We start from the raw sequence: 15,292 nt of genomic DNA, 5'->3' as shown, positions 1-15,292 counted from the left end.
TCAATCTCTCAAGCCCTAATGACATGTGATTTATTTAAAAATAAAAGGGATATGATTACCTATACAATATTAAAATATAATGTTACTATAGCAATATTAAAAATAATAATAATATGAATCATAACATATTGTTTGTAGCTATTTTAGAGTTAAATAATATTTATTTTTATACTAATCTTATTTTAGAATCAAATAATAATGAAATTATAAATTTATTGATGATTTTTTTGATTAATAGGATACTACTAACTATATCATGTTATGTATGTGTAAAAAACAATGTTGAGAAAGTCGAGCAAGATGTTAAACCAGTAGATGACCCATATTAAGTTTATCCAATTTAAACAGTTAAACAGTATGGTTTGACCGTATGATTTTATATATAATTAATATAAAATCATTCTTATTATCTATTACCTATATAATAAAAAAAACTCCCTCACGAGTAACTTGCTAGTTAAGAGAAAAAAATGAATGCCAATCTTAACCAAGTCCGGAGCAATATCAATAAGAAACTTAAAATGGATTATTACTATTAGAGTAAATTACACTGACACCCCAGAGTTTTAGTGAAATTACACAAACCACCCCTTACTTTTCTAAACTTACACAAACATCCCCTAGTTTTATACTTTCATTACACTGACCACCCCTGTATCATAAATAACTGTAATCTTTTAAACAAAAAATATGATAAATGCAATTAAGTTAAACAAAACATGATATATTGTGTAGACAAGTGTAAATAATATACAATCAATGTATCTTTATTATTTTTTTGTTACAAAATGCATCAACAATTATAATATTGTTTAAATCACTCTTATAATGTAGTGTAACAAACCAAAAATAATAAAGATACATTGATTTGTATATTATTTAGATTTGTCTACACAATATATCATGTTTTGTTTAACTTAATTGCGTTTATCACATTTTTTGTTTAAAAAATTACACTTATTTATTATACAGTGGTGGTCAGTGTAATGAAAGTATAAAACTATGGGAAGTTTGTGTAAGTTTAGAAAAATGATGGGTGGTTTGTGTAATTTCACTAAAACTCAGGGGTGTCCGTGTAATTTACTCTTACAATTACTGTTATTATTAATGAATTTTTTTGGTTTCTCACATGTATGGAAATATCTGCAGGTTTGTGAAGCTAACTCTCTCAATGAGTATTTTTCCATGCACAAGAAAAAGAATCAAGCATGTACTACTTAAAGTCACAGTCGTGTGAAAGAATATGATGAGATTATTGAATAATAACTTAGTTTATGTCAGTGGATATCATAAATAATAATATTAATAATATTTTTTAACATTTCATAATAACTTAGGTCAACACGAAATTCGAGAAGAGAGTAAAATATTATTTTAGTTAAATGAATGGAATATTTTTAACAGTGTTAGTTAAAACTAATATTACGAATAATGGCATAAATGGAAGTTAAGTAAAGGAACAAAGTGAGACAAAAAAGTGAAAAACTAAGAAAACAAAAGAAACAAATAATTAAGTCAAGGTAACAAAATAAAATTCTGTCAAAACTTTATTATTATTTTTAATATAATTTGTGTCTTTAAAGTTTTTTTGTATTACCAAAGAGTATCTCATACGCTATAAGTAAGAAACTAATTTCTTTTGAAGTGTGTGGTTACTTCTCCCAATAAATCAATAAATGTTCCTCCTGATAATCGAACTTTTGACATTTTGATCGTTCTGAAATTTAGTGTGATCTTACACTACTAAATCAACTCTGGTTGGTATTTATGGTCCTTTCATGTAATAGTTAAATAATAATATTTTAGAGATTATTAAAATTCATTTTATTTCTCTAAACAAGATTCATTTTTATGCAAATAGCCAGAATTGAGTTTCCAACCTTATACTTAAATAACTTAATTATCCACTCGTAATTATGTGAGCATTGCTGGCCACACAGACTTCTTTTTATATCCTTGGAAACTTACAACTTTCTTAGCCAAACTTGCAACTTTCTCAGCCAAACAAATTCCAAGGCATGACAAATACAAAATACAATTTAGAGATGCACCCATAGGCCAAAGAAATAGCCTTGTCAATCAAGTTAGGTATAATTGAAGAATATGATAGGATTTGGTATCCCCAATACTACAATTTCTTTACTTAAAATGGGGCAATATAATGTATTAATGTCCTCTCTTAGGGGTACAAATCTATAGCAATTGATGTCATTAGTTGGTATATAATAGGTACCCCAACCTAAAATTCCCTTCAAGGTACCTATCATTGTACTATGTTGGTTGGAGTTGGTCCCAACTTCTATTCATTATTTCTAATTAAAATCCCTTCAATGTATATCTCATATTTTACTTCTAAATATGTACTTCAAATATAAAATTATTTGAATAAAGATTACATGTCCAAAAAAAATTGTATCTACATATTTCTAATTAATCAAATTTCAACAAGTAATATAAAAATATTAGTTTATACTTTTATAAAAAAATTTAATAAAGTTTCACTTTTTAATTAGATAGGGACAACAAATAATACTGTTAATTTCATTCCAATTATTTGTATGTTTTAGTCATTTGATAACAAGTATCTTTAATTTTCTACATCATTCCATTTTTTTTTTGTCATGCATTTCTTATTTTTGCTTATACCAACCCTACTTTATATTTATGTCGTGTTAATTTCCTTAATGGCAGTCTATAGTAGGCTTCATTCTGGACCAATTTTCAGGATTCATGTTATATAATGCTTTATTGAGTTCAGTTCTCTGGTACAATCAATTAACTAAAATCATGCTTTTTGTCTTATAATAAATTTATGAGTTTTAATTGGTCGAAAAAATACTTAATAATTATATTTTTAATATTTATTTTTCTCATTCAATTACAATAGACACATTCTAAGAGAACAGATGTGTTTTCTAAGTGATTAAAGGCTAACAAATTAAGGCCTAAACATGACTCCAGAATGCAATAATTCTACCATCTATATTTATTTGTTTCATTTAAAGTTTTTTTTTTCAGAATTAGTGGTACGTTTAGAAATTGAATATTGAATTAATTACTATTTTTCAAATTTGCCATTATTTAACTTTCTTTTGCTTTACTAACTTAAGTCAAAATAAACTAATAATAATACAAATAAAGAACGTATTTAAAAAATACAATAAACTGAATGTAAATATTCTCTTATAACATAACAAATAATTAGGATGGAAACTTTAGCATTTATTCAATTGAATTACTCATTTTTCTTCAATATGAATGGGAGGGTAATATATACTATGTAGAAAATATGGTAGAATTATATCTTAGAAGGTTTGGATATGAGTGAACAAAAATGGTAGAAAAACCTTCTTAATAAAAATAGATCAAGTGAAGCTTAATCCAATTCTTAAAGGAAAGAAGTGGTCTAGAAAATACTGTAATATACATTCATCATACATCTATATTACTCACATTTGAAAGAAAAATAATGATAAATAATACAGTGACAATGTAAAAAACTTTTATTATTATCAATGTATAATCTTTTTCTCGGAAAAAGATTATAAGAGAAACATTTAAGATAAACTTAATTTTAAATGTTTGATTATTGTTGTATTTAAAATATATTTAAGACTTTTGGACAACATATAAAATTCAGCTGCTGACCTTCAAATTCTTCTCCTTATACAGACCATGAAATGACTAATCTTGCACCGAGTTATTTGCATTGAATTTTTTGGTATTATCAATGGTATTTTCTCACTCTTTTAAATAAACAATCAATTATTTTAAGGTGTGTGGTTGTTCCTCCCATAAAATATCGTTTTAGGGATTCAAATTGACAAAATATTATTGTGGTGCATATATTCATAGTAAAGAGATAGATTCAGGATTTGAGTGATTACTTTGCTACTTTTCTGTGAATGCGTAGATTGATATGTTCATTTTTATCTTTATTGTAATGAAATATGGAGTCAGCTTTTGGAATATACAAAGAAGCACTAGAAATAGTTGCGACATAGAAAAAGATATGCCTAATTGGAGAATAAATATAAATATATTCTTTGAAAGCTAAGGTCGGTTATGCCTAATATTCATATTCTTTCTGCAAAAGTGAGAATAAAAAATACACGAGTTGTACAAAAGAAAGTGATATAAATGGTGTAAAACTATTTAAGTAATTTCCCTTGTGATTTGTTTGATTCTAGGGAATTTTACCAAACTTGTGATTTGTTTGATTCTAGGGAATTTTACCAAACTTTTCTTTAATGATATAGCTTTTGTTATTGCTAGTAATCTTACTCCTAATAGTTTATTTTTGAGATACGTTCATGCTTAATATAATTAAAAGTTATATAAAGTGTTTTCACCAAAAAATCATATAAAATTTGAGAAAGGATATATACATTTATTTATTTTTTCTCTGTTGAAAATACCCATAATACTAAGTAAAGAAAGGATTGATTGTTTTTTTATATTCTAAAGATAATGAAGGCACTTTTCTTTTTTTTACTACCAAAAATTGAACTCTTTACAATTTTGTCATCCTAATGATCTAGTCGAACTTTATATTACTAGAGCAATACATTGTTGATCATCTTTTCTTTTATACAATGTTCACTTTATTTAATATTAAGATGATTTTTAGGATAAAATATTAGAAAGATGTAGCAATCCTCATAAAAAATTATAAATAATATTTGACATCAATTATCTCTTTCAATAACTTTTTTTCTTCAATAATCATATAAACCAAATATTTAACACCATTTGTTTCACTTCATATAATTACAGCAATGTTTAGAAACTTTGGGGCATTAGAGAAAACATATATTCAAGACATAATCTATTTTTTTATTTGTGTGTCAAAGCTTTCTGAGTTGAAAAATTGTTTATCAAATTTTATAATTATTTATCATGGCGATGGTTGTGCGCTAGTGAGAAAGTCCAGATGCGGATTTAGAAAATGTTTAAAATCGAGATATGGTTTCTGTGATTGTAGTCATAGTAACTATTACGATGCGGATTTCGATAATTACTAGTGAATTATTTTATAATTAAAAAAATATTCCTGAATTCAATATATCGTGGCCTAATACATCCTAAATACATTCCAATGTAATTGCACCGTGGCTCAATGCAACTGCACCATTATAATCTAGTATCACATCATAGTTGCAATGTGAAACGGTTAGGATGATCAATACAACCGCAATATTACAATCACATCACATGATGCAATTTGCAATTTAAATCAAATGCGGTTAGACGTCATAAGTTTAAATCCCGGAAACCACCTATTCACTTGAAAAGGTAACTTCGGTCTATACCACTCTCATAACAATATGCTGATCGAGTAGGATTGCACAAAGTGAAGAATTCTAAGTGCCAACATTATCACTTATCATCAAAGATAAAATAACATGGTGTTTCATCCATCATGCAAAGACAAAGAATCAAATATAAATAGCATTTAATCCATAGTACCATATCCACAAAAAGGATTCAATACCTCATGTGTTGATATCATGCAAAAAAGATAATATTAACAACAATAGAAAGCAATGTGAAAGATAATAAGCTTGAATATAGAAATAATAATAATAATAAAGGTATTATAGAATAAAATAGGAATAATCTTCAATTGAATGTTATACATGACCAAAAAGATCAACCTTCAAATAGTCCTAAAAAATTATTGATTTCTGATTACATCAGAAATACCATAATCCCCAAAAATGGATCAAAATGGAGACAAAGCAATTAATTCCAATGACCCTTTTGTAATGTCTTTCTACCCAAATGTTAAAATTAAAAGAGAAAGATATAAATCAAACTTAGGAATAGGGAATAGGAATTTCATCTTTATAGAACATTTGCTCCTTATGGAAGAAAAAAATGACAGGATTGTGAATGCTAAAGTTACTTTAGTAAAGAAACTAAATATGAAAATGAATTTGACTCAGGTGATTCTTTTATCTTACTGCTTCCTTTCTTAGTACCCGAAACTCGCCATCGACAACAAAACTTCGAAAAAACATGGATAAATATTATTTACTGGAAACCCTTTCTGTTGTTACCTGCCTCGTCAGAGAAACTCATTTCAGTTTTGCTGAGCCACGAGATGATCGAGCTGCATCTGTTCAAGCCATGCTCCCAATACAGCATGATCAACAGAGTTCATTTGTGATGCGCTTATGTTTGACCCTTCGCTCGAGGATCCAGCTGCTGCAACAGTTGGGACATTGGTGGTCCACTTCTCTTTAATCTCGGTTGGAGATTCTTTGACAAGTGACTGAACCCATGATAAATCCGGCTCCTCGCCATTGTTCCCGAGCTCGAAAGAAGATGATCTGCGGTGATGCTTATTGAATTCCTCTGCACCAGCTGCCCTACCATTCGGAGACCCCCACCTTGACCAAGAGTTGGCTGAGGCAGCAGTAGCAGAGTTGGAGCCGAGATCCCGGGAGCTAAGGCTACGAAATTGTTGCTGTTTCTCGTGCTGAGCTAGCATAGACATTCTAGAGTTCATCGGAGAAATAGGTTCCATGTTTCGTGGGGACATTCTTCCTGGTGACTGCACCCCGAAAGAGGCGCTGTGCAACAAAGGATGCTCAACATTTTTCGGAGAAAAATTAGAATTCACAGGCGACAACATGCTTTGATGTTGCTGAAACTGATTAAAGACAGCTGATTTGTGTGTTGGAGAAAAAACAGTTGAAGCCAGTGAACCATCAGTAAATCGAGGAGAAGAACTCTCGGCAGAGAAGAGGTCATCAAGATTTGAAGGAGTCAGGGGTTTCATTCGACCTGAGCGGTTCAGATTATTAGAATTCATTGGATGCTGTGGAGAGAGGCAAGATAACTCATTTAGGAGCTGTTGTTGCTGATCATAATCAGAGAATGAGTCAAAACCATCCATAGGAATATCTCTAGCATGGAGTGAAGATCTCAAACGACTAGACTGAAGATTACTTCCCGGAAGATGTAAGGCTGGGACATTCGGCTGTGGCCAAGGAACAGAAGAGTGCATGCCATTAGCAGAAGGTGACATAGGTGGAGTGAATGGTGAAGGCGACATGACTGACATTGAGGAAGGAGAGCCTGGCAACATGCTCATTGCAGCAGCGAAATCCATGGCCGATGATGTACTTGAGCGAGGTGAGGGAACAGCAGAACCAGTTGAAATATATAACGGTCGAAGCTCTTCAGCAGTGTGCGCAAAGAAACAAACTCTTCTGGAACAATTTATCCCATCCTTGCAGAGGCGAGTTCGATATTGTGCTGGATGCAGCCAACACTCAAAAACCCCGTGAGCATATTCACACATGTCTCCACGACGGCAAGCACCCTTGCGGAAATCGGGACAAGGTACACAGCTGTAATGGTACTTTCTTGGATCCCTTCTACGAGCATTCTCCCCAGGATGGACAAAAGGGCATTCAGTCCAATCATGCGAATAAGCACGAGAACAAGGCCGAACCTTGAAAGAATACATTCGGAATTCATCAGTTGAATATATGCTGTTCTTGATGTCTGGAAGGGAAGGATCAATAGGATATTCTTTCTTTTCAGATGCAGACGAAATAGGCACATCATTTGACTTCAACTTCAATTGGAAATCTGATGCAGAAGGAGACCCATTCTCCGGTGAGTTTGATAAAGGTGGAGAATATGAATTGAATGAGGAGGTTGTAATCACCCTAAGATTGCAGCCAGCAATAGAATCATCAGTTTGAAGAAGTTGTTCAAGACTGTTTTTGACATATTGAAGCTTGGGAGGGAAAACAATAACATCCGCTGGACGATGCCCATTGGCATCCACCGAATTCGGATCAGCCCCTGCTGCCAGTAGTAGTTTCATAGCATCAACAGCATTTTCAGCCCCACCAGATGCTGCACAATGAAGGGCAGTGCTCTTGTCGAGTCCACAAGAGCGGTTGATGTCGGCATCAGATAGTGAAAGAATCATTTTCATAATTTCAATGCTACCATAAGTAGCAGCGATCATCAAAGGAGTTCTTTGCTCATTGACCATTTGTTTTGATCCCTTCCGACGACTATACCATACCCCAACCTCATCTACAGAGGAAGGATCACACTCAATCAATCGTTTGAAACCTTCAACATCGTTATTGGCCGCAAGCTCAAGCAAGCTTGCAAAAGAATCATCGGTATCAATAGTCAAGTGATTCATCTTGTTGCTATTAGGTTCGGATGAGCTTATCAAATTAGGAGAGAGCGTTGGAGATGTTGCTAGCTGCTTTAACGGATCCAACTCATGGGACATGTTTTCATTGGCATGAGATTCAGCTGGAAAAAAAACACAAACCCATTACAGCTAGCATTCAAAGACACGGCGGAACTAAAATTGTATCAAACAAGAAGCAGAACAATGAAACAAATTAATACATAAACACCATCGATTACACGCTTATTTTACAAACAAACAAATGAAATTTATGAGATACTCTAGGTAGCAAAACATCAAATATAACATGTAAACTAGAGAAGAAAAAGGATTACAAAAAAGTGATGTTTTACATAATTAGTCCTACTTATAAATGATAAAAATCACAGCTTTTTTGATAAATAAACAATTCAAACAAGCAAATATACAAAATGGAAAAGAACTCATCTTCTCCTGAAAACTAGAACAAACAAGGTTCCTCATTTTACTTCATATATCCAATAATCAAACAACAGACTACATTTTTTTTATCAAAAAACATCAGAATCAAAAGACAAAATAGTAATAAATTATAAAATAAAACAAACTGTTCATGAAATCAAACAGCAAATCCACTCAGTGAACTTATCCTTAAACTCCTCAATCAAAAACCTAGATTCACATAAAACCAAACCTAATTGATTTTTGCACCCCCTTTTATAAAAAAACATATTCACACAGAGAACATCAAAAATATATTCAATATCATATACATTAAAAGAAGCTTTTTGATAATGTAACACTGTATCAACAAAAATATTTAAAAAATATTAAAAAACAAAAAGAAGAGAGGGCGTTGACTGAGACAAAAGGGTATGAAGTGTTCAACAAGAAGATCATTTAAGGATCATGCAAAAAACCAATTTTCACACTCATTTTCATATATAAATTCAATAACAACCAAGAAGAAAAAACACACATACAAACATAAAGATACTAACTTTTGACAAAAGGGTATCTGAAAAACCAAAACTTGAAAGTAATCTAAACTGATATAAGATATGAAGTGAAGTGAATCTTACCATTATTCAAAAAAACATCAAAGTTCAGAGAGAGATATATATAGAAAAAGGTATTGACTTTCAGATCTTAAGGGTTAAGGTGAAGAAGAGAGTGTGTGTGTGTGTTTTTGGGTTATGAGAAAATCTAAGGAATGAAAAATAGAAAGAGATATAATGAAGAGAGAAAAAAGAGGAACTTGTAAGAGACCATTTTTCTCCATTTCCTATGTGCTCTTCCCTTTTTCTCTATTCATTTCACATCAAGAAGAATAATAATAATAATTTTAATTTAAAAATAAAATAAATAAGTATCACACCAAAAGAGCATTCCACTATAAAAAATACATAAAGGTTTTATTTAAATATTTATGAGAAAATAGTGTATATGTGTGATATAAATAAATGATAATGATTGATGTATTCCGTGTAAAAAACTTTATAGTAATATTGCATAGATATTAGACTCAATATTTATTTGATTTGGTTTCAAGGGAAATGTTAATATTATATTCTTTTTAACATCTTATGTATTATTAAGAGGTGAAATTCATGTGAGTCACACTAAAGCATGTTAATTTGCTTTAATTTAGGGATGATTGCATAAATTTCATGAATAATAAGGTGTTTATGGGTTGAAGAGAGTATAAAAAATGTATCACTAATATTATCTTGTTAATAATATACAATGTTTTCGAAAAATATAAAGGTTACTAGTCACGTTATTAAAAATAGAAATTTCGTATCAGATAAAAACGCATTAATTAATTTGTAAAAATTAAATATTATACTAATAATCATATATGGTTTGTCATATATTTCATCACTTTTCATTTCATGCAACTTAATTATTATCTTGTAATTATCTACTCAACATCCTATGATCCCAATTGAAAACTCTCGCGTAACAATTCTACCAAAATCTAATAGAAGATGCTTATATTTTTTTATATTATATATTATGATTTGTACTACTTCTAAGCTAGTATATATGATATAAGAATCGAATATTTTGTTGTTAAACATTGTATAAGTAATGGACAATGTTTTCAATTCTTATAGTTTTTTATTAAAATAATTGGTATATAGACTATATGTTATATTATGGGCATCATATCTTAAGGGTTAAAAAAACTATTTATAACAAAAGTAATTTTAAATAGTTTGTACTTAACATGTTCAAATTTCATTATGAGTTTGATATACTATTACTATATTATCTATCATCTAAGTATTATAATGATTAATTTTTCAAAAAATAATACAAATATGGGAAAAAACTAATTGTTAAATAAAATTTTCATCTAACTATTATTAAATAAATTATTTCTGGTTTTTTCATAAAACTAATTGTATTTCCTCATTATTGGTAAGGATTAATCTCTCTTGAAGTATGTAATTGTTTTCCTAATAAGTATCACTCCTAGAAATTAAATTATTAAATTTTTAATCATTTTAAGATTTAACATGAACTTAAACCACCTTTTATTCTTCATCATTATTATTATTTTGAGTTTGATAAAATTACCAAACCAATAACACAGAGCTAATTAAAAATGGGAAAAAATCAAAACGTATTAGAAAAAAGGAAAAGATGAAGCGCACTGAGAGTTACGATATGATTATTCTTCTGCGGCACCTGGTGCCTTTTTTACCGACCAATCACATCACGCCGCGTCACTATTATATTAAAAGATGAGGGGTATAAATGTACTTTCAATTTTGACGTAGTTATTCTTAATGCGAGTTACGACAAAAACGAACCTTGTAATAATTTAACACTTTTGTTTTTTATGTGACAGGTGGCAGTTAATTATTGGCCATCATAGTAAGCGGAAAGGTTGACTTTCATTTTCAAAATATCTATTTATACTTCTATCAAAAAATTACAAATTATCATTATAATCTTTAATTAAAAATGTGAAATTTAGTAAATAGTTTCCAAAAACGATAAGATAACTTAAATATCAGTGAACATTAATGTTTTAGTAAAAAATTGCTATAAATGTTTTGGAATGAATTATTTTTGGAAGCAAAAACCCTTTATTAATTATGGCATACAATTAGCTTAGGGATACACGATTTTTATATGGTTTTGCCTTGTCCGAAAATGATACCATTTACATATAATTATTATCATTATTTTCAATCATTGCAACAATAATGAAATAAATGCATTCTATATAATAAAAAATAATTTGATTTGATTTTTAATGACTCTATAATAAATTTATATATATACACAAATCATTTTATATGTCATTTTCCATTTTTTAATTGGTTACTAACATAAAAAAATTATTTTTCAAATTTATCAAGTATTTCAAAATTTCCCTAAAATATATATTTAAATTCGTTCAATTATATTATCATTTATAAACTTAGAGCTGAATAATACATCATCAATCATTCATTTGTTTTATATTTTGTGAAGAATTAATAATATTAAATATGAATGATAGATAATACAATAATATTGTATAAAACTTTTAAAGCGGCACATATACATTTTTTCTTAATATAAATGAATATGAGTCACTTGTTTACATATTCACATTTTTAAGGTTAGGTTAATATGCATTATTAAAATAAGCTAAAAGATCAATCTTTAATATACTGAAGTCTTTTCCTCTCGTATTGGAGAGTGAACTACTTTGAAAAACGAAAGAAAATATCAAATGTAATGACATTTGTGTCCTTTTTATCTATCATAAGATTACACTTTAATCTTTAAGACTAAAAGGAAAAGGAACTTTTCTATTTAGTATTAGAGAAGATCTTGTTCCTTAAGTTTTATGGACATTTAGGTGAAAAAAATGTATATATCAATCTTGTATGAGTTTTATACATTGTCAATGCATCTTTACCATTATATTCATATTTAATCATCATTAACTTTTCAAAAAAATAATACAAATGAGTGTATAATAATAATGTACTATTTGTGTAAAAAAAGGACAGGTGATCCTAGGAAATTCAAAACCCGAACCCAAACTCAACGGGTTTGAAAATAAAAATACCATCCCCGAACCTGTCGGGTTTCAGGTAACCCGAACCCGAAAAAAACTCGAAAATGATAAAGTATTAAGGAAAATATGATATTATTTTCGTGTAATTTTTCTCTAACATTTATATTTTCTCTTGTATTATTTCATTTCTTTTATGTTTGAAGATCCAATAATATGTAAAGTAAAATTAAAAATTAAAAACAATTGGCAAATGATAAAAATTTCAATTTTAAATTGAATTACCTTACTTCGGGGCGGGTTCGGGTTATGGTCTTTGCTATACTAAACTCGAACCCGAAATTTAAACCCGGGTAAAACCCTAACCCAATCACATCGGGTTTTCCCCATTAAATTCGAGTTCGGTTCGGGCGGGTACCCACAGGTTCGGTTTTTATTGCCATCTCTAGGTGATCCCCATTCTACTTAGGGGTGAGCATCGACTGGGTTGGATTGGGAAAGGTTTGTCCCTTACCCGACCTTAAATTTTAATGTATCATTTTTTGAACTCGGACTCAGCCCTAAATTAAATTGTATCATTTTTAATTGTATCATGTCAGTCTTTGAACCCATAGGCGACCTTAGACCTGACTAAATATGATATAAACGTCTTTTAGATAAAATTTTCTAAATATTATTTATTATTATGAATATATAATTTGACATATGAAATGATATGTGCATATATATTGTTAATCATCTATATATGATCAACAAATTAGAAAATCAATGATATTTTCGACTAAATAGATGTAATTAGTCTTACATAATTGAATAGAAACACACATAAACAAGATGAATAAATAATTATGAAATGGATTCGGATCATGATTGTTCTTTGCCTGATCCTAAATATAAGTTGAGTCTAATTTTTATACCCAGATATAACCTAAGATCTGATTCGACTAGATCCTATCATGTTCGAACCAAAATGGATAAACAAGTAAAGTTGGGTCCTACTTCCCCTAGCTAATTCTATTTTTTAGATGACATAAAATCTAACTATTTTTTCATCACAAAATGTCTCAAACTAATTCGTTTATGAACAAGTTTAACCTAATAATAGGTCCTTGTAGTCTAGCTTGTTTCCATATTACAATTTTGGGAAAATGAATATAGTGGACAAGAATTCTCTCTTTCCCATATGTAATTTGACATTTAAATAGTAATAATTTTATTATATTCTATTTAAGCCATAAAAATGTCACTCCATACAATTTCTTTCCTTTTATTTCTTGGATCCTAACATGAGCACATATGATCACATAAAGTGTGTAATGTGTCACAGTTTGTAATTAGTTCAAAATTATATTAAAGTTAAAAGTTCATTAATCAAATATATTTTTGATCAATCTTAAACAGTGTCACATAAAATAATACATTTTTTTGAATAGAAGATATGTACCGTATCCTAAAACATTGTGGGGGTGACCAAACGAACCGGTAGCATTGAAGTGGATTTGAATGAGTTGTTGGAATCCGCCAATGAAAGATAAGGTGTCTGAAGGTGCGGATTTGAGGCACGAGTCAATTCTAGTTAATGAGAGAGTCAAATCATATGCATCATCAACCAATAACAATAGAAATTTAAGTGGAAACTATTCATTCTTTTATACGGGAAAAAGTGAAATTATTCGTGATTAGCAATGAAAATAGAAAATATATGCATTCAGTTATTATTCTTTTAAAAAGTAAACATAACTATAAATCTATAATGTTTAAGAAATATAATAAATATTTTACTAATATATAATCAGTATTTTTAACTACTATATATGTTTAGTATACTTTTTAGTATTCAAACTTTTTATAGCACACTTTATTGACTAAGGCTATAAAGCACCCGTAAATTTCAGTAATAATAAATAATAATTTGAATTTAATATATATACCGACAATAATATTGTTTTTTATACTTTTAGCAAATCATTCATTACCTAGATGTTAATTATCATTAATTCTCAAATAAAAATAATATAAAATAATAATGAATGATACTAACAATATAAAATTTTGTACACTGATGATACATAATTTTAAATTCTAACAATTTTATGGAGTAAAAAGCAAGCTTGATTGGTAAGAAGAAAGTGTGAGTATGCAATTTTATTAATTATGTTTTGTTTACTCCCTCCGATTTTTTAAGTATTATTTTTTACTGAAAAAATTATTCATTTTTAACTTATTTCAAGGTTTAACCGTTTAAGACAATATTGATTAAAATTTACTGTAATATTAATCTATGCTGCTGAATCATAAAGTAATTAAAAATGAAGTGAAGTCCTTTTTCCAAATACTAAAACTCGTGAACATTAACTTGCTATTCAATCTTCTAAGTCTCACAATGACAACGTTGACGTCGTGGAATTGATTATTCTTCCTTGTAAAACTTCTATGAAGACATATATATTCACATACAAATTTATTTATCCTTTTTAATATTATTGTTTAAGACTAAACTTTTAATCTTTTCAATAGGTTGCATTTTATTAGTTGTTACATAAATACATCTTCATCCAAGTTTCTATATTATTAACAAGTTTTATTGGGAGTAAAACTGGAGTTATTTCTTTGTAGAGTAATTTGTTTTGGTACCTAGCTGCAGGGTGGGACAGATTAATGTAGACTACATTGAAGAGACAAAAATATGTTGTTATTGAAAGTGTAAAGTGTTAAGGATTGCACTAGCAATGTTTTGCCTATATTTTGATGAAGACAATGAGTTAGTTAAAGCTTAAAATGTCTTAACAATCAACATGTCGATGACTCAAGTGGTGACTTATTAGACTTAAGTTAAAATCTATTACCTATATAATAAAAAAAACTCCATCATGACATGTGTCAATCTCTCAAGCCCTCATGACATGTGTCAAACTCTCATCAAAACTAAAGGTCACTCATGACATGTGTCAATCTCTCAATGACATGTGTCAATCTCTCAAGAACTCCCTCATGACATGTGTCAATCTATCAAGCCCTCATGACATGTGATTTATTTAAAAATAAAATGAATATTCTATTACCTATATAATAAAAAAAACTCTCTCATGACATGTGTCAATCTCTCAAGCCCTCAT

The 15,292-nt window shown here is 29.2% G+C and overlaps 1 protein-coding gene and 1 long non-coding RNA gene across 5 annotated transcripts; one reads left to right on the top strand and one right to left on the bottom strand.

The window, feature by feature from the left end:
- LOC109356915 lies at positions 1,896-5,788 on the top strand. The gene is made up of 3 exons (XR_002108803.1): positions 1,896-1,910; positions 2,071-2,074; positions 5,668-5,788. It is a non-coding gene; the product is annotated as an uncharacterized LOC109356915 (long non-coding RNA).
- On the bottom strand, positions 5,834-9,469 carry LOC109356912 (zinc finger CCCH domain-containing protein 30-like). 4 transcript variants are annotated; one of them, XM_019600542.1, is made up of 2 exons: positions 9,410-9,469; positions 5,834-8,295 (listed from the first exon to the last, which is right to left on the bottom strand). In XM_019600542.1, the coding sequence occupies exons 1-2, from the start codon at positions 9,432-9,434 to the stop codon at positions 6,086-6,088; spliced, it is 2,235 nt and encodes a 744-aa protein (XP_019456087.1). In that variant the 5' UTR covers positions 9,435-9,469; the 3' UTR covers positions 5,834-6,085. The 4 variants fall into 4 exon arrangements, with proteins under 4 accessions (XP_019456087.1, XP_019456088.1, XP_019456089.1 ...); XM_019600543.1 differs by lacking the exon at positions 9,410-9,469 and adding an exon at positions 8,761-9,140; XM_019600544.1 differs by lacking the exon at positions 9,410-9,469 and adding an exon at positions 9,235-9,379 and having other exon boundaries at positions 5,836-8,295.

This window comes from Lupinus angustifolius, chromosome LG09 (assembly GCF_001865875.1).
Source record: "Lupinus angustifolius cultivar Tanjil chromosome LG09, LupAngTanjil_v1.0, whole genome shotgun sequence".
Classification (NCBI taxonomy): domain Eukaryota; kingdom Viridiplantae; phylum Streptophyta; class Magnoliopsida; order Fabales; family Fabaceae; genus Lupinus; species Lupinus angustifolius.
This window is presented reverse-complemented; position numbering and strand designations above follow the sequence as displayed.